The sequence below is a fragment of the Cricetulus griseus genome (assembly GCF_003668045.3).
Source record: "Cricetulus griseus strain 17A/GY chromosome 1 unlocalized genomic scaffold, alternate assembly CriGri-PICRH-1.0 chr1_1, whole genome shotgun sequence".
NCBI classification, from domain to species: domain Eukaryota; kingdom Metazoa; phylum Chordata; class Mammalia; order Rodentia; family Cricetidae; genus Cricetulus; species Cricetulus griseus.
The window spans coordinates 210,892,433-210,911,594 of record NW_023276807.1 but is presented as its reverse complement, the minus strand read 5'-3'; the positions used below and the strand labels follow the sequence as shown (position 1 = coordinate 210,911,594).

General features: G+C 50.1%; 1 protein-coding gene across 1 annotated transcript; it reads left to right on the top strand.

The window, feature by feature from the left end:
• The first annotated feature begins 93 nt into the window (after positions 1-93).
• Positions 94-17,631, top strand: Tgm1 (transglutaminase 1). The gene is made up of 14 exons (XM_027390535.2): positions 94-2,072; positions 2,225-2,413; positions 3,310-3,558; positions 3,920-4,038; positions 4,163-4,270; positions 4,644-4,818; positions 5,199-5,337; positions 5,476-5,579; positions 7,853-7,941; positions 8,414-8,567; positions 8,669-8,950; positions 9,358-9,518; positions 10,129-10,265; positions 14,892-17,631. The coding sequence occupies exons 1-14, from the start codon at positions 1,703-1,705 to the stop codon at positions 15,115-15,117; spliced, it is 2,502 nt and encodes an 833-aa protein (XP_027246336.1). The 5' UTR covers positions 94-1,702; the 3' UTR covers positions 15,118-17,631.
• Positions 17,632-19,162: the final 1,531 nt, after the last annotated feature.

The window sequence follows — 19,162 nt, the reverse complement described above, 5'->3', positions numbered from 1 at the left end:
TTGATGCCCTGTCGGTAGAGTTGGAATACCAGTGGGATAGAGGAAGGTTCTGGCTGGTAGTGCCAAGGACAGGTCCCAAGGAGAGCATCCCTAAAGACACCTGGTTCCTCCTGCCTTGGGGCTGTCTTAATGACATCTCTGATGTTTCTCCCAGAGTCAGGAAGTACAGAAGTAGGTTCCTGAAGCTTGCTGGTCTGGATTGCCAAGAAGAATCTTAGAAATGAGGGGCAGTGCTCATCTCTAGCTGCCAAGACACTGAGTTAGAGACAGGAATACCAGGAGGCCCTGGTCCATCCAGATCTAAGCCTTCCCTAAACTTCCGAGCTGGGAAGGGAAAACAAGATTGTTCCTCCTGTGACCACCTTAATCTCAAATTTAGGAGACAGGAAACTGCAGGACAACTCGCTCATCCTGGGGACTGGAGCAGCTGCAAGGAGACAGGTGGGGGTGCAGTGAGCTGAGGGTTGTGAGAAGATCTGGTAGAGCTGGCTGGTCAGGGACTGGCAGGTGGAGCCAGTTTGAGGGCCTGGCTGCTGATGTCATCTGTCTGCAGCCTGGGGTACTGGGATCTTCCTGTCAAATATGAGTTCTAGGCCCAGGGTCCAGTTCTCCAACGCCATGCCTGCTGGGTACCACAAGAGAGCTTGGCAGCAAGGGTCTGTGAGAGCGAAAGTAAGCATCTCTGCTTGGAAATGAATTTGCCCTACAGGGCTGTGAATGGAAGAGGATCCCCTCTCTATGCTCTCTGAATCCGCAATGTGGCAAGAATCAAGTTGGTGTTAGGGGTCCATCACCAAAAGCCTTCCATTTCCATCTCAGCCCCAGATCTGACAGGACTTGACCTGGCCCCCCTCTTTAGCATGATCTCAGTTCCTAGAAAGGAGAAAGTCCCGCCCCTACTTGGGGACAGCCCCCAGAGACTGGCCTCTTGACCGACCAGGGATGAAGCAACCACCCTACCTACCCCTTTTCCCAGAAGCTCAGCCCCGCCCACCGTCCCCTCATAAACCACTTACCGGGGCCCGCCCTACACCTTCCATTCGTGTGGCTGCGTCCAGCCTGTCGGTCCCGTCCCATACGCCCTGACCTGCTCCACCCGGGCCCGGGGCCCAGTGGTGCCATCACCAACACCGCTGCCAGGTGAGAGGCTCCAGCGTCCACCTCGGTGCTGAGCCACAGCAGGTCGTCGCTGTTGGGACAAGCCCAAGCTCAGAAAGGCAGGCTCTTCAGTGCGTAACTGCTGTGGGCTGAGACCCTGTTTTCGTGGAGCATTCTCTGCTTGCGCCTGCTGTGCCCTCTCCACAGCTCTGCTGACCTTTTCCTTGATGCGAGGAATGTGGGGGACTTTGCCTCCTAAGCCACCTACCTGTCTTTTTATGGGATGAACTCTGTTGAATGGTCCTAAAAGCTGGACCTCTAAAGGGACCAGTATAGTGATTGGTGTTAGGAGCTGTGACTGGTGAACACTTAGGGAACAGTGCGTTTCCTCAGATGGAGCCTCGAGGGTTTCTCTACTGGACATTGTTTTTGGATGTGATTTGGGAGTGTCAATGGCAAAGGTGAAAAAAGGAAGATTTTTCTCTGCAGGATAGGATGCTTTTTCTGGGTAACTGGATAGGGTCTTTGGGGCATCTCCGGGTTAGAATAAGATTATCTCAGTCACCTAGCTGGTACTGAACCAATTTATCTGAAGAGTTTCTGGATGGGTGGGATGGGCATCCTGGGCACAGGCGATCTGAATGGGTTAGAGCATTCCTGCCTCTTCTTCACAGGCACAATGGAAGGTCCTCGCTCAGACGTGGGCCGCTGGGGTGGGAACCCCTGGCAGCCCCCCACCACACCGTCGCCAGAGCCGGAGCCAGAGCCAGACAGACGCTCGCGTTCCCGCCGAGGAGGAGGCCGCTCCTTCTGGGCTCGCTGCTGTGGCTGCTGCTCGTGCGGGAACAGAGCTGATGATGACTGGGGGCCTGAACCTTCTGGCTCCAGAAGCCGAGGGTCCAGCTCTCGGGGTGGCCGGAGACCTGAGTCTCGGGGCAGTACTGTAAACGCAGCTGGAGATGGCATCATCCGAGGTGAGGCTATCCACCTTAGTGGAGAGGTGAACAACCCTGACGGGTCCTAAGGTTTATCCTGGCATCTCGGGACGGCGTGGGGCGGGGGAACTAAAGGCTTCTGCTGGAGGCCTGGGCTCCTTGTGGACTGACCCAGGAATGTGGCTTTACAGAGGGAATGCTGGTTGTGACTGGTGTGGATCTGCTGTGCTCACGCTCGGACCAGAACCGCCGAGAGCACCACACGGATGAGTTTGAGTATGATGACCTGATCGTGCGTCGTGGGCAGCCCTTCCACATGGTTCTCTCCCTGAACCGAGAATATGAGTCCTCTGATCGCATTGCCCTTGAGCTTCTCATCGGTGAGTGGGGCTGCAAGGAGAAGGGTAAAGGCCCTGGGCTTGTCGGACGAAGGGCTGCTGTTAGGTTAGAGAGGTCTTTAGGCTCCTCCCTGGCACTCCTCACCTCTGGCAAAAGAGACAGGTGAAAGATTCTCAGTGATGCTCTCAGGGAGTCCTTGATGCTGCAGTTTCCCCCAGCTGGCTTTCTGCAAGCCTCCCAGACATCTACCTCACCGCACACTCTCTTCGGGCTAGCCTCTGTGCACCCTTCTTTCTGGGTCTTGCTTGTTCATTGCCCTAGCCCCCATGTGTCTGTCTCTCTGCCTCTCCATGCCATGGCCCAAGGCAGGTGCCTCCCTCTCCATGTTGCTTGGTGATCATTGACTGCCCAGGCTGGTGATTATGCAGCTGCTGGGGGCGGGCGACTCTTCTTACCCTTTGATTACAGCCCAGCCATGCACACCCCAGCCTCTAATTTCCCAGGTACCCCTACCACCTCCAGAAATGCTCTGGGCTCCAGAAGCTGTGACCCCAGGGAGCAGGCCACACTGCCCTTTGGTGTCTGGAGTGTTCCTTCCTATGGGGCAAATGGACTCAACTTAATTTTCCTTCAGTCCAGTGGGACAGTGAAGGAGTCAGAGGGTGACAATGACCCCAGTATCCCCTCCCTACTTGAGTTCATTGTCAGGGGAACAGGTTTGGGATGTTGGATTGGGGCTCTGCCCTGACATGCAGGAGAGCATGGGGCGGCCACTATGCTGCTCTGAGGAGATTGTCACAGACTGATGTGGTAACCCTACTTAGGGACATACAAATTGGCTCATAGACATTTTGGGTGGGGCTGACCAAAGTCTTAGTGTCTCTTCCACTTGTAAAGCAACTCTCTCACTGCCTAAATGCTGATTTTGTTACTCTAGGGAACAATCCTGAGGTGGGCAAGGGTACCCACGTGATCATCCCAGTGGGCAGAGGGGGCAGCGATGGCTGGAAGGCCCAAGTGACCAAGACCAGTGGACACAACGTAAACCTACGCGTCCATACCTCCCCTAATGCCATCATCGGCAAATTTCAATTCACTGTCCGCACACGCTCAGAAGCTGGGGAGTTCCAGTTACCCTTTGACCCCCGCAATGAGATCTACATCCTCTTCAACCCCTGGTGCCCAGGTAAACCAGCTGGGGTCAAGAGCAGAGGGCAAGTAGGTCAGGGCTTCCTTTCCTGGGATCCAGGTGGGTGCCTGAACATCTGGTCGTAGGCAAAGACACCCACCTCCCATTGTCCAGGAGAGGAGCCGGAGGCCCACTGTAGAAAAGAGAGCTACCTCACTTCTTCCGATGAAGGACCCTAGCCACAGCCAGCCTTCTTTCTCAGCATCCTTCCTTAGAGCCAGCAGTCCTGTCAGGCTAGAAGAGTCCCCACCCTGCCCCCCTTTCTCCTGTGGTATGAACTCTGCAGATCTGGCTAAGGGGAAGGTAGGGCCCGGGAAGAAAATGGATAGAATTTGGTCTATGCTTTTTGGGGATACAGAGGACTTAGTGTATGTGGACCATGAGGACTGGAGGCAAGAATATGTGCTAAATGAGTCTGGAAGAATCTACTATGGAACCGAAGCACAGATTGGCGAACGGACCTGGAATTATGGCCAGGTATGGCTGGACTGGGTCTTGTGTACTCGAGGGAGATGGAAGCAGGGGACTGAGCAGGGTGCTAGCCTATGCTGTGAGCATCACTTTGAGGGGCTGTGGTCACCTCTGCCCTCCTTCCTTCCAGTTTGATCATGGGGTGCTGGATGCCTGTTTGTACATCCTGGATCGGAGAGGGATGCCATATGGAGGCCGTGGGGACCCAGTCAGTGTCTGCCGGGTCATCTCAGCCATGGTGAGCCCCGTCTATCTGTGTCTTCCTGTCCTGCCCTTCCTCCCTGGGTTTCCCATCCCCGTCCCTGAAGAGGGTATTAAGGGAAAGGGGTTTCAGTCCTCTTCTTCCCTCTCCTGCCTGTACCCCACCCCACCTTTCATGCTTTTTGTTCCAGCTCCTTTGGAATGTGAGGCCAAGCCCCAAACTTGGCACACCCAGTATTCACATTCCAGTGTTACAGCAAGGGGCGTGGGGGGGCGGTTGTGTTGGGGGAGGGGTGGGTGGGGTATAGGTTGATGTCTAGTTCTTGAGGTTGCAGGGTTAGGGGCTGGGGAATCCAGAAGATCCTGAGCACCTCCTGAAATCCAGCCACACCCTATCTTTTCCTGGGCAGGTGAACTCCCTGGATGACAATGGAGTCCTGATTGGGAACTGGACTGGCGATTACTCTCGAGGCACCAACCCCTCAGCGTGGGTGGGCAGCGTGGAGATCCTGCTTAGCTATCTACGCACCGGCTATTCTGTGCCCTATGGCCAATGCTGGGTCTTTGCTGGTGTTACCACCACAGGTAGTAGAGGGAATGAAATGGTCAGGGATAGCCTGGTCTCTGTAAGGAGGGAAGGGTTCCATTTCTGCCCAGCCCAGCTGTGGCTACCGGATAGGGTGCCACTAAGGGTGGATGATAGAATGGCCTTAATTATTATTAATTAGTGTTAACAACCGAGAGAGGCCTAAGGGAGAGAAAGAAGAAGCAATAGTCAGGGCCTAAGCCAAGCAGGTTGGCTTTGTAACCCAAACTGCTTTGCAACCCAAAGTCCACCTGGGTCTTCTGACACCTAATTCTGGTGGTCCCTCCAAGCTTGGCAAACTCAGCTGCCCTTTCCTTCTTGCTGATGCCACACCTGTGCCCAACCTCTGCCCCAGTCTTTAACCCTGGCTCCTCCACAGTGCTGCGATGCCTGGGCCTTGCTACCCGTACTGTCACCAACTTCAACTCTGCCCATGACACAGACACATCCCTCACTATGGACATCTACTTTGATGAGAATATGAAACCACTTGAGCATCTGAACCATGATTCTGTTTGGTGAGCACAGGATGAGGGGTGGCCTGCCACTGGTCCTAAAGATGTCCTGAGGCTTGGAGGCTGAGCTGTGGCAGGGATGGGAACTGGGGAGGACCTGAATGGGAACCTCAGACCCAGAGCTCCCTCCATGCCCTCTAGGAACTTTCATGTGTGGAATGATTGCTGGATGAAGAGGCCAGATCTACCCTCAGGCTTTGATGGGTGGCAGGTTGTGGATGCCACACCCCAGGAAACCAGCAGTGGTAAGGCAGGCCTTGCCTGGACCCCATCCTGACACCTCCTCAAACCCCTGAGTGTTATCCCAGGACTTGGCAGGAGAGCCAAGTCCTTCAAACCTCCAGTTCTTCCCATGAGCTTACCAAATGAACCACCATGCAGCCATTAGCTTATTTTCCTCTCTTTTTAAAGCTACTTAATTTTATTTTTAAAGTTAATTTTATTTTATAATTTATAATGATTAATATACTCAGATAAATCAAAAGTTAAAAAACACTCAAAAATATTCAGTAAGAGGTTTCCTTCCCCTGAAAAGCCAATTATTCTTACTTTCTTTTTAACTTATGTATTCCAGACATAATTAATTAAAGGGCACACACACACACACACATATATATATCTTAAAAGTCATAATTTAATTAGGTCTGGGTTCAGTTCCCAGCACACACACACACACACACACACACACACAAAGAAAAGGTTATAAATAAGTAGTAAATCAGCCGGGCATTGGTGGCACACGCCTTTAATCCCAGCACTCGGGAGGCAGAGGCAGGCAGATCTCTGTGAGTTCAAGGCCAACCTGGCCTCCAGAGTGAGTGCCAGGATAGGCTCCAAAGCTACACAGAGAAACCCTGTCTTGAAAAACCAAAAAAAAAAAAAAAAAAAGTAGTAAATCTGTACATAGAAGAACACAGTATGGAATTGAATAACATAAGATGAAGTTGTTTATTTTCTATTATATTTTTTAAAATAAGCTTCATTTTGGGGGGTTCCCATCCCAAAACTGATTATTAAAACTGATCCGTCAGAATTTCCAAGGATGGGTGTATCTATTTCTTGCCAGCCCTGGTTTTGAACCTGGGGCATTGAGCATGCTCAGAAGTCTCCACCACTGAGCTCCACCCTGAAGGCAGGGGTTTAAATGAATTCGCCAGACCAAGACAAGATACCACTACACCACCCTGTGTTTTTCAATCTCGATTTCAAAAATTCCCTTGGTAATTCTTAAGGCTATCCATGTTTGGGACCCATTCTGTGCCAATGGGACTCATGGTAAATGGTTACTCTTAGAGATAGAATATCTTTATCTAGGTCTCCAGAAGAATGAACCCCAGTTCTCCTTTTTGTTCCCCTGTTCACTGCATTCATGTATGGTATACAGAAATCAGGGCTCAGACAGGTTCAAAGGAGATGGCTCTATATCCCCGCCCTAAGGCATGACTTGGGGTGACATGACCTGTCAGCTGCTCATCTCTTCTCTGTATCCACATACACTTCTCCATAGAAGTGAGACCTGATGTCCACTCTACTCTCACACAGAGTCCTTTCCCTCTAGCTTTGGGTCTACCTCCAGGTAACTTGGCCTGTCCCACCAGCTACTTCTTTGTCACCTTCACCTTCCTAGAGTAGATAGCCTTGGCCTAAGTTCCATTCTTCTTCTGGCCACTTCCCACACTACTCCCTGTCAATCATCTATGTAAAAGGGGTCCTGGGTTGCATAACCCAGCAATGCTTGCAATGTACTGGGAGACTTGATCTCTGGTTCAGTTCTAAGATGTAATGGGGTAAGTATCAGGCAGGGGATCTAGGCAGGCTGGCCAGGACCTAAGACTACCACAGTTATTTCTTAGATGAGTGATATTGGCAAGGAGGCACCTGACACCTTGTGTGTGTACCATATGGTGTGGTTGGGAGGTTAAATGGATACCGTGTATCAAAGTGGACTAGTAGCATGCCTACAACATTACAGCCACTCGGTAAATAGCTTTTTCCAGCTGTCTTATAAGATCTACCTCACTGGCTGAGCCTGTTTCCCATATGAAAAAGGAGGCTAGAGCGTTAGGTGTTAAGATTCTTTCCTGTTGGATAGCCTTCACTTCCTGTTTACACTTTCCGTCCCAGCCAGCCATTGCAGCCAGCTCATCCTCTCTCAGAACCCTCCTGAGTACAATAAGGACAGTTTCTTCTTTCCCAGCATCCTAATCGCTTCCCAGTGAAGAGGTCAGAGTGTCCTGAACAGCTGAGGTGTTTCTGATGGTAGCATCACTGCTCCCTCAGCCAAACAGAGCTATTATGGGCCCCGAACTGAATGTGATGGAAGACTGGGAGAGGAGGTCCTGAACTCTGAAAATTGTGGGTGGACAGAACAGCCAGCCAGCCAGTGCAGAGTGTGTGCTGACAGCCTGGCTGTCTGTCTGTCTAGCTGTTAGCCAGGCTGTCCACAGGCCCCTCCCTCCCACCCCCACTCCCACGCATCCTGGGCCCCCTAAGACCCATCATCTGCCTCACTTCCCAGGCATCTTCTGCTGTGGCCCCTGCTCCGTGGAGTCCATCAAGAATGGCTTAGTCTACATGAAGTATGACACGCCCTTCATTTTTGCCGAGGTGAGGGCTGGGCTCCAGGTACCTCCTCCAGCAAACAGTCTGAAGCTACTACCAGAGCCCTGGCTTCAGTCCTGAATCCTGTGGTCCCGATTTCACCGCTGACTGACTAGCCGTGTAACCTTGGGCAAGTCACTCATTCTAGAGTCTTAGTTTCCTTGACTGTAAAAAGGAGATAATAATGACTGCCTTGCTTCCTGTACTCAGGATCAAAAGAGATAATGGATATGGGGCTGCTTCATAAGTTGTAAAGCCAGCGAATAGCATAAGGGAAAACTGTTATTAATGCCAAAATAGGCTACAAGGAGCCTCCTGGACCAGCTTCCTCCCTGCTCTCTGACTATGGCTGGTTCAGTTTGGAAACTCTCCCAGCTGGGCCCTGCCTGCAGCTCCTGGGGTTAAGGGAAGAGGGCCCTGGGGGGGTCAAGCCTGTCTCCCTGGCCACTCAGGCCTGCTACTCTTTGCTCTCCCACAGGTGAACAGTGATAAGGTGTACTGGCAACGACAGGATGATGGCAGCTTCAAGATTGTGTATGTGGAGGAAAAAGCCATTGGCACGCTCATTGTCACAAAGGCCATCAGCTCCAACATGCGCGAGGACATCACCCACATCTATAAGCACCCAGAAGGTAGCGCTCTCCCAGCCCAGCCAGCTCCAGGCTGAGGGCTCCTGCAGAGCCTTGGCCTGCCCCAGCAATGGCTTCAGCTCACCTTTGACCTCAACCCCCAGGCTCAGAAGCAGAGCGGAAGGCTGTGGAGAAGGCTGCTGCCCATGGCAGCAAACCCAATGTGTATGCCACCCGGGACTCTGCTGAGGACGTGGCAATGCAAGTGGAGGCACAGGATGCTGTGATGGGACAGGATCTGGCCGTCTGCGTGGTGTTGACCAATCGCGGCAGCAGCCGCCGCACTGTAAAGCTGCACCTCTACCTCTCTGTCACCTACTACACGGGTGTCACTGGGCCTACCTTCAAGGAGACCAAGAAGGAAGTGGCACTAGCCCCAGGAGCCTGTAAGTGCTCCTTCTCTAGCCCTGCTCCTAGGTGCTGGTCTTTCCCCATCCCTGCCTTCAGATCGTGCTCCCTCCCCAGCCCTGCCCCTAGATGGTGCTCCTGTCCCATCTATGCCTCATGGATAGTGCTCCCTCCCAGCCCTGCCCTGCCCCTAGATGGTGCTCCCTCCCAGGCCCTGTCCTAGCTGGTGCTTCCCCATCTCTCTCCCGGATAATCCTTCCTCTCCAGTCCTGCTCCCAAGTGGTGCTCTCTCCCTGGCCCTAGACGATGCTCCCTCCCTAGTTCTGCCCCTAGGTGTCCAAGCACCTAGGCTTTGGACATGGAGGCCCTGTAGCATCAGGGAACACTTCTGGGAAGGCTGTATCTGGGGAAGAAGGCCTGTGATTGCTATGCATTTTCTTCCCAGCGGACTCTGTGACCATGCCTGTGACCTACAAGGAATACAAGCCCCACCTTGTGGACCAGGGGGCAATGTTGCTCAATGTCTCAGGCCATGTCAAGGAGAGCGGGCAGGTACTAGCTAAGCAGCACACCTTCCGTTTGCGCACCCCAGATCTCTCTCTTACGGTGAGTGTGACTTTCTTTCTTTCTTTCTTTTTTTTTTTTTTTTTTTTTTTTTTTTTTTTTTTTTTTTTTTTTTTTTTTTTTTTTTTTTTTTTTTGGTTTTCCGAGACAGGGTTTCTCTGTGTAGCTTTGGAGCCTATCCTGGCATCCTGGCACTGGCTCTGGAGACCAGGCTGGCCTCGAACTCACAAAGATCCGCCTGCCTCTGCCTCCCGAGTGCTGGGATTAAAGGTGTGAGCCACCAACGCCTGGCGAGTATGACTTTCTGGTACCCAATGGGTGAATAGGGAGCAGGAGCCTGAGGCTAAGGAAAATCATGGGCAAGAACACTAAGCCTGAAGCAAGCTGCCCTGAAGAGCCTTCTAGGAGAAGGTTAAAGTCAGACCTGGCCTTAGTCTCCTCATCTGTAAAATGGGTTCTCAGGTCTGATTCTGTAGCAGCCTCAAGTTGTATGAGTTTTCCTCCCTGATTTTTGAGGTGGTTTCCCTCAGGGACAGAAATGTGGGACTTGGCAAGATTTCAATTCTAACATGTTTTTCCTTTGGATGCAAAGTATGGGCCCTACATGTCTGGCCAGGGTCTCTGATAAGGGGTGGATCTCTGTTTCCCTCAGTTACTGGGAGCAGCAGTAGTTGGCCAGGAATGTGAAGTACAGATCGTGTTCAAGAATCCCCTGCCCATCACCCTCACCAACGTCGTCTTCCGGCTCGAAGGTTCTGGGTTACAGAGACCCAAGGTCCTCAACGTTGGGTGAGTCTGACTTCTCTAACTCTGCCCTGAGCCTCGGTTTTGCTTCTCTTTTTCGTCAGGACCCCACAGAGCAGCTTGGGGCCAGCTGGCAATCTCTGGCAGCTCAGGCCAACTCAACCCAGTGCTCAAGACCTGCTGAGTGCCTCCTGTTGCACTGTGGCCCTGCCCTGCCTCACCTTCTAATTAGGGAGCTGAAGCTCACATGGGATCATTAGTAGCCCATCCCTAACATTTGCCAAATATGGAAGTGTTGACCATGCACTTTCGGGAATATTATCTCATTTGGAGATCATGCAGGCCCTTAAAGTACATTAGAGACCATCATATAATTAAAGGAGAGCTGTGAACTCTACAGAGTTAGGTTCAAGCCCCTGCCCCACTGCTCCTGACTAGGTTTCTTTGGCCAGGTGCCTTCATTCATCTAAGCCTGTGTAGGCTTACTTGCACAGCGAAGACAACAAAGCCCCTGGGCTATTTAGTACAGCATGTGGTATAGTCAGTCTCCATTACTAGTTAGTTTTTAATTGTTGCCATCATTGCCCCACCTTAAGAATGGGGAAGCCTCGCTGGGCGGTGGTGGCACACGTCTTTAATCCCAGCACTCGGGAGGCAGAGGCAGGTGGATCTCTGTGAGTTCGAGACCAGCCTGGTCTACAAGAGCTAGTTCCAGGACAGGCTCCAAAGTCACAGAGAAACCCTGTCTCGAAAAAAAAAAAAAAAAAAAAAAAAAAAAAAAGAATGGGGAAGCCTCTTCTCACAGCTCATAAGGGCAGGCTCTGTTTCCCCTTCAGTGGCACAAACCACCCAGATGCTTGGCCTGCTACACAGTCTGTGCCATGAGAATGGAGGAGCATCTCTCAGAGAAGTGAGCCCTGACTCCCAAGCCCTTCAGCCAGCTTGGATCTGATCTCCACTGGATGAGGCTGAGGGCCCAGGGAGGGCACATAGCACTCATGTCCCTATGCCTGTTGCTGTCAGCTGGCACAGACTCTTGTTGCCCATCCCTCCCAGGAAAAGCATGGAGGGAAGAAGGCACAGGACCTTCTAAAACAAGCTTTCTCCTGACAGGAGTGGGTGACCTGTTCTAAGGGAGAGGCTGGGGGTAGAGGACCCACCTAGCCTGCCCTTCCCCTCATACCTTATGCTGGTAGCTACACTTTTTGTTACCAGGCCAAAGATGAGTTTATGGTCTTGTTCTTTGGCCTAGCCTGGAACTCAGGAGCTTTGGTAGCAAAAAGTAGACCTGCATGGGTCCCTAGCAGCTCAGATGACAAGGTATAAGATATGTGTCCTGGGACATCACTCAGTTGCATTCACACCTCAGTGGAAGGGGTCTTTTGTATTAGGCTCTCTAGAGGCACACACCCTTGCCAGGCTCACCAGGCCTTTGACTCTTGAGCTGTTCCTACTAGAAGGACAAAGCCACTGTGCTAGTTGCTAGGAGAGCTGGCTTCTTTCTTGTGTGCAGCGTTTGCATGGTACCCGTCCATGCAATCTCAATTCATTCTACCCTCCTAAGGTCTGGCAGGCCTTCCTTGAACACTCTGCTGCTTCTTGGTTGCTATGATCCCAGAGCAGAGAGCCTTCAGGACACTTGGTAGCCTTGAGGGGACATATCAGATTCCAACATGGGTGTTACTTTGCCTCTCATTTACACATCAAAGGCTGTGGTATGGAACCCAATTATACCACAAGGTGTGCCACCCCAGCCTGGTGACTGGCACTTAATAAACATTCCAGGACTCACTCCTCCAGTTGACTGTGTCACCAGGGAGGCTGGAAGTTCTTGGGAATTTCCTCCCAGAACCGGACCAGAACCAGAATTGCACTCACTCAACCTTTAGTGGTTGGTGGCATCCATTTTTTTTTTTTTATACAGCTTTCTGCCTGCATGTATCCATGCAAGCCAGACTCATTACAGATGTCTGTGAGCCACCATGTGGGTGCTGGGAATTGAACTCAGGACCTCTAGAAGAGCAGCCAGTGCGCTTAACCTCTGAGCCATCTCAGAGATTAAGAATGGTATCCATTTTTTTTTTCTTTTTGGTTTTTCGAGACAGGGTTTCTCTGTGGCTTTTTGGCTTTGGAGGCTGTCCTGGAGAATGGTATCCATTCTTGAAGAGTAGGTTTGACTGTAGGGAAAAGGCTGAAGCAACTTAGAGTTAAAATCAATTACCAAGGAAAACAAACAAGTGGACAATCATGTCTGTGTCATTTAGAAATGATGCATACCACAAGGGAGACACAGGCACATGCACCTGCCTGTGAGGAGTGGAGGGAGGAGGAGGGGGGAGGAGAGGGAAGGAGGGGGAGGAGGGGAGGAAAGAGATCTGTCTACTGCCAAGGAGAGTTTCATTACCAACCAGAAGTTAAGGGACATCCCAATTTTTGCAACCGACTTGCTCTCAGCTTAAACTCAAGAATAGGGGTGTGGCAAGGGCCTCACCTGGGCTATAAGAACAAGTCTAGGGAAGATTCTGACATTCCTACCTGGAAGCTGGATAGCAGGATTTTATTAGGGCAGGGGAGTAGTGTTAGTGGTTGTAATCTAAAGGTTAACTTCTGAAATACTACAACTCAATTAAAATAGACTTTTGAAAGTTATTGTAAGGCTAAGCAACCCTTAAAGTTCCATCAATAGAGAAACGGGGGGTGGGGAGAACACAAGGGGGGGAAGAACACAAACGTGTAGCCAGTCAAAGCAGAAGCTGTTGAATTATAGATTTCATTTACTTCCTATCATGACACCCTCCCACCACATTTTACTTTGCACTCATGCTTTCTTATGAACCAGCAAGTGATCCAGCGAGACCTCAGAAGCAGCCTCCAAGCTAAGTGCTTCTTTACACTGAGGAACTTTCATCTTCAGAATTAGAGATGCTGGCTCATTCCCCTGCCAGTCTACTTCATGGGGTCTAGTGCCAAAGAGGGGGACCCCAAGGCAAGCATGGGTTGAACTGGGAATCAGAAGTACAGGCTTATGAAGAATCAGGAGATATTCTAACAGGCATGAACTGACTCTATATAAATGAACCATGTTCATATTTAAAGTGCAGTGTGTCAGGTGGGATGGTAAATACCTGTAATTGTAGTACCTGAGAGGCAGAGACTCAAGGGTTGAAAATTCAAGGCCAGACTCAGCCATATAATGAATTTGAGACTAGTCTGGGCTACACGAGACCCTTTCTTTTTCTTTTTCTTTCTTTCTTTTTGGTTTTTCGAGACAGGGTTTCTCTGTGGCTTTGGAGGCTGTCCTGGAACTAGCTCTTGTAGACTAGGCTGGTCTCAAACTCACAGAGATCCGCCTGCCTCTGCCTCATGAGACCCTTTCTATAAGATCTCTAAGTAAAAGAATAAAGTAGTAGGTTGAAGGAAGAGCCCAGAAAAAGGAAAAGATTCATTTTCTTGGGGACAGAGGTCCTCAGGGGGGCCCTTGCTAAGACAGTGGTGAGTCAGGACTTGGAGAAAGAGTAGGGATGAAGCTGGCAGAGCTAGGAGCTCAGGACAGACACTGTCAACCCTGCAGAACATGGTGGGGTGAGTTCTCGGGCAAGGAGAGATACTTCATGGGGCTGGTCCAAAGAAGAATGGTGGGGGTGACACAGCTGTGCCAGAGTGGGAGGTGAGTCAGAGTGAGCCTGTGTGTCAGGTTAGGGAGTTAACTTCGCTTTCAGTAAGCGCCAAGGAAGCCCAGCCCTTGAGGGATTTAGTTCACTTCCCAGTGATTAGCAGACTGGAGGAAAGGGGAGATGGTCAGTGAGTCCGTTGAAATCCTGGTTTCCAGAGGTGTCTGGGAATATATTTTCAGAGCTCCCTAAGGAGAGGACATTGGTTGGGGTCATGCTCTCTCTCTCTCTCTCTCTCTCTCTCTCTCTCTCTCTCTCTCTCTCACACACACACACACACACACACACACACACACACACACAGCTATAAGAACATGTCAGTTTTAAAATGCTAATTATCACCTAGTGGTGGTGGCACACACCTTTAATCCCAGCACTCAGGAGGCAGAGGCAGGCAGATCTCTGTGAATTCAAGGCCAGCCTGGTCTACAGAGGGAGTTCAAGGACATCCAGAGCTACACAGAGAAACCCTGTCTTGAGAAAACAAACAAACAAAAAGTCCATGCTTGGGACAACCTTTTCCCTGGATAACAACATCCTTCTGTTGATTTGGTACATGAAGCTGCCCATTTCTTTAGCTTGCTGTTCTGGCAAAAATGAAAGCATCTGGGATCCCTGCTGGGCCTTTAGGTCTTGCTCTAAAGTGCCCTTGGCCTTGAAACCCTGGTGAGATGGGGTGGCTTAGATCAGGGACAGCAGGAATGAAAGAAAGCATGAGGCTGCTGCCAATGGATACTGTGGATCACTCAGCAGTCTCCAGGTGGGAGCAGGAATGGAGGAGGTCAGGTGCTGGGGAGATTGTAGTGCAGGCAGCCGGGTGTGGCGGAAGCCTAGGGCGGAGGCTCTGTGTGGGTTGTAGGTGTAGATTCCAGCTGAACCCAGAAATGCCTGGATGGCTCCCCCTCTTGCTCTTTCAACTTCCTAGCCACTCTGGGTCAGTCTTTGCTCTTGACTTTACCCTTAGTTACTCAAGGCTCACTGGTACTGTCTCTGTCTACAGGGACATCGGGGGAAATGAGACAGTCACACTGCGCCAGACATTTGTGCCTGTGCGACCAGGCCCCCGACAGCTCATTGCCAGCCTGGACAGCCCACAGCTCTCCCAAGTACATGGTGTCATCCAAGTGGACGTGGCCCCAGCCTCTGGCGGTGGAGTTTTCTCAGATGCTGGAGGTGACAGTCACTTAGAGGAGAGCATACCTATGGCATCTCGAGGTGGAGCTTAGCCCTGGGCCAGGAGCAATGGGACTGGAATCTGATGAACAAGGACATTGCCCCAACATGGGGGACTACCACACAGTAGCTCCCCAGGCTCAGGCAGGAAGGCTGGGGCACCTAGGGAGGCAGTCGATCTTCACCTATGCCGATAATAAACTGTTTGTTTTTTTTTTAATGAAGATACTATTTAGTATACCTGTCAATCTAGGCCAAGAAGTATGGAGTCACACTGCGCTGGAGATTTATGTGGCACTTCTTGAAGGACCTGGTTCTGAGAATTGTGGCTGGAAGCTAATAGTGCCGTCTCAGCCACCCATGAGATAAAGCTTGCTTAGTTTCATGTCCACTACACCTAGCCCAAAATGTATTTTCAAATTTCATGAGTTAATTAGGCCTGATAGCACAAGTTTGTGATCCCAGTTGCTTAGGAATTAGGAGGATCTAAAGTTGAAGACCTGAGTTACAGCATGAGTTCAAGGTTAGCCTAGGTAACTTAGGGAGCCCCTGTCTCAATGTGAAAAGACCACTGGGGATCTAGCTCAGGAAGATGGGCATGGTATTTGCCTGGTATGCTTAAAGTCCTTGTACTAGAAAAAAATCCTGAATAATTTTTATAGTAGTAATTAAGTTTATTTGTTGAAAGTTAACAGAAATAATAGGATCAGCAACATGGGTCCACAGGTGAAGATGATGTTACCAAGATTTACGACCTAAGTTCCACCCCAGGACCCACACGCTAGAAGGAGGGAGCCCATTCCAGCTCCCACAGGTTGTCCTCTACATAAGCCCCTCATGGCAGAATTCAGAAGGCTAAAGCAGGAGAATTGTGAATTTGGGCTACACATCAAGACCCTACCTCAAAAAACCAAGCAAGCAGGCATGATGCCACCCACACACACACTTCAGGAGACAAAGGCAGGTAGATTTCTGTGGCCAGCTTGGTCTACACAGTAAGTTGCAGAGCAACAAGGGATACATAGTGAAACCCTGTCTCAAAAACAAGCAAACCAAACCAAACAAAAAGTTGATGAAAAGAGGATAGTCTTGCTCCCAAGCTATTCAGGTTCTCCTGACTCTCAGTGGCAGCAGCTTCCTCTCTGCTTAGCCATGGGGTGCTGGATGCGTGACCCGGGGCTCCCCTGAAGTGACATTTCTCATCCATCTATACCTTTCTATGCAGTCTTAGCCATTCTCTGATTTTAAGGACCATCAGCTCTCAAACTTGCTTATCTCCTGGCTTCTCATCCTCTACCAGATGTCCGATGGGCACTCCACTCCAGGCGTGGCTCCCTCCTGCGCTGTACCTGTCTTGGTGAATGGAACTCTGCTTTCCCCAAATCCTTGCACTTGGAGTCTTGAAGTTGCTCTTGATTCTTTCCATCCACATCCCACAACCAGTCTGTGGGCAAACCCGATGGGTCTATGCTACACGCAGACACCCAGAAGCTGGCTGTTGCCACTGCGTCTGTAGCTACACCCACCACAGACTGCTTAATCCCCTCCATGCATCACCGCATTGAGCTTCCTGACTGTCTTCCCACTTGTCCTTTCTTTACTCATCACTCAGCCACCACCAGAATGATCACATCAACCGTCTGCTCAAAACCTAACTCCACCCAAAGCCCAATTCTTAAGACTTGTCACTTTGAGCAGCACCTTTCTGTCCTCTAGTCTCAGTCTTTGGCCTTCACCTATTGACTTTCTTGGTTGTGTCTCTGTTTCAGAGACTCTTGTGTGACTTCATCCTTTACTGGAGAAGCCCTTTCCCAGAAACCTCAGTAGCTTGCTTCTTCATCTTTTTAGTTTTGCTTAACTGTCTCCATATTGGCGGGGTCCCCCTTACCACCCATTTTAAAATTACAACACCCACACTCCTTATCCAATCCCCCTTTGTGCTTTTTCTCTGTAACTCAAAGTATGTATCTGATTCTTTGTATGATTGGCTTGTTAGAAAATTCCCCTTTCCCAATCTGCCCATCATAGTCCAAGCCTCAAACTTGCAATCCTCCTGCCTCAGATCCCAAGTGTGCTATATTAAAAGCTCACTTTATCGACAGGCAGTGGTGGTGCACACCTTTAATCCCAGCACTCGGGAGGCAGAGGCAGGCAGATCTCTGTGAGTTCAAGGCCAGCCTTTCTATAGCGTGAGTTCCAGGGTGCTACATAGAGAAACCCTGTTTTGAAGCATGCCCCCCCCAAAAAAAGCTCACATATCTGGCTCAAATGTCTTAAATCTTTTTCTTTTAGCTTTATTGTATGTATGTGTATGTCTTTTCTGCACGTATGTATGTGTACCATTTGTGTGCCTGGTGCCTGTGGAGGTCAGAAGAGGTCATCAGATGCTCTAGAACTGGAGTTGAGGCTGGCCGTGAATCGCCATGTGGTGCTGGGGACCATGAACACTGGCCTTCGGCTAAAGCAACAAGTGCTCTCAACCATTGAACCATCTCTCCAGCCCCCGTGTTTGTTTGTTTGTTTGTTTATTATGTATACAACATTCTGCTTCCGTATATATCTGCACACCAGAAGAGAGCACCAAATTTCATAATGGATGGTTGTGAGCCACCATGTGGTTGCTGGGAATTGAACTCAGGACCTCTGGAAGAACAGTCGGCGCTCTTAACCTCTGAGCCATCTCGCCAGCCCCCCACCCCACCCCGTGTGTTTTTTATTGAATATTATGTACTCATGGCATCAGGCTTTTCATATTGTTTCAATTTGTAAGTGGATGTAAAAAAGAAATAAAAGAGGAGGACATGACTCCTCTTAGGTATTGTGAAGGGAATACTTTTGTAGATATGAAAGAGAGCATAGCCAGGGGCAGGGACATCTGGGAGAGTCCAGAGTAAATGTGACCCTGAGCCAAGCCTTGTGAGGAGGAGAGGGGGTATGGGAGGGGGGATAGGCCACTAGGATAAAGGTAAGAAGGGCTGGCATAGCCAAAATGGCTCGACTGTATAGGGAAGAGCTGTGGGGGGAAGGGCAGCCCGGCCCCTGGGCTGCAGAGTGCAGCAGGGTAAGGGGTGGGTTATACCAGCCAAACCCAGGTAGGGGCTGAGGGATGCTGGGACCACCTGGTGGTCAGATCCACTTGTGTATGTTAAATAGGCACCTCAATCATTTGTCCCAGCTTTGAGACCTAAGCTGACTCTAAATTAGCAGTTTTCATAAGACTTTAAAAGTAATTGCCATAGCTAGGTGTGATGGCCCATTTCTTGAAACCCAGCACCCAGAAGCAGAAACAAGCAGATCTCCAAGTCGGAGGCCAGCCTAGCCAGCACTACATAGTGATGTGTGTGTGTGTGTGTGTTGTTTTGCTTTTCCAAGATAGGATTTCTCTGTGCAACAATCCTAGCTGTCCTGGAACTCGCTCTGTAGACCAGGTTGGCTTCAAACTCACAGAGATCCACCTGCCTCGGCCTCCCTGAGTGCTGAGATTAAAGGTATGTGCCACCATGCCTAGCTGTTTTTGTTTGTTTGTTTTATTTTTTAAAGCAACTAATCTTAAAAATGTAACAGGCTTGTTTTCTGTTGATTTTTTATGCTAAGCAATCTTGAAGTGGTTAAAAACAGTAAAAAATGCCTGCGAGATGGCTCGGAGGGTAAGGCACGTGCTGTCAAGCCTGACAACTGAGTTTGACCCATGGTGGAAGGAGAGAGCTGACACCAGCAAGCTGTCCTCTGACGTCCATGCAAGTGCTACAGTATGCATATGACCTTGAAAATAAATAAGTGTAAATCAAAGTATACAGAAGATTGGGCAGGATGGTAGCACACACCTGTAATCCTGTACAGGGGCCGGCAGAGGCAGGAAGATTTCAAGTTTGAGGCCAGTCTGGGATACATCATAAGTTCCAGCACAGCTGGACTACTTAGTGATACTATTTCAGAAAATAAATAACAAAGAATACATGGGATGATGAACAGTTATGCACATATACTGAGATTATTTTTAGGTTATTTTATGTATATGAATTTTTGCCTGCATGTGTACCAAGTGTGCACGTGCCTGGTGTCCCTAGAGATCAGAAGAGGGTATTGGGTCCCCTGGAA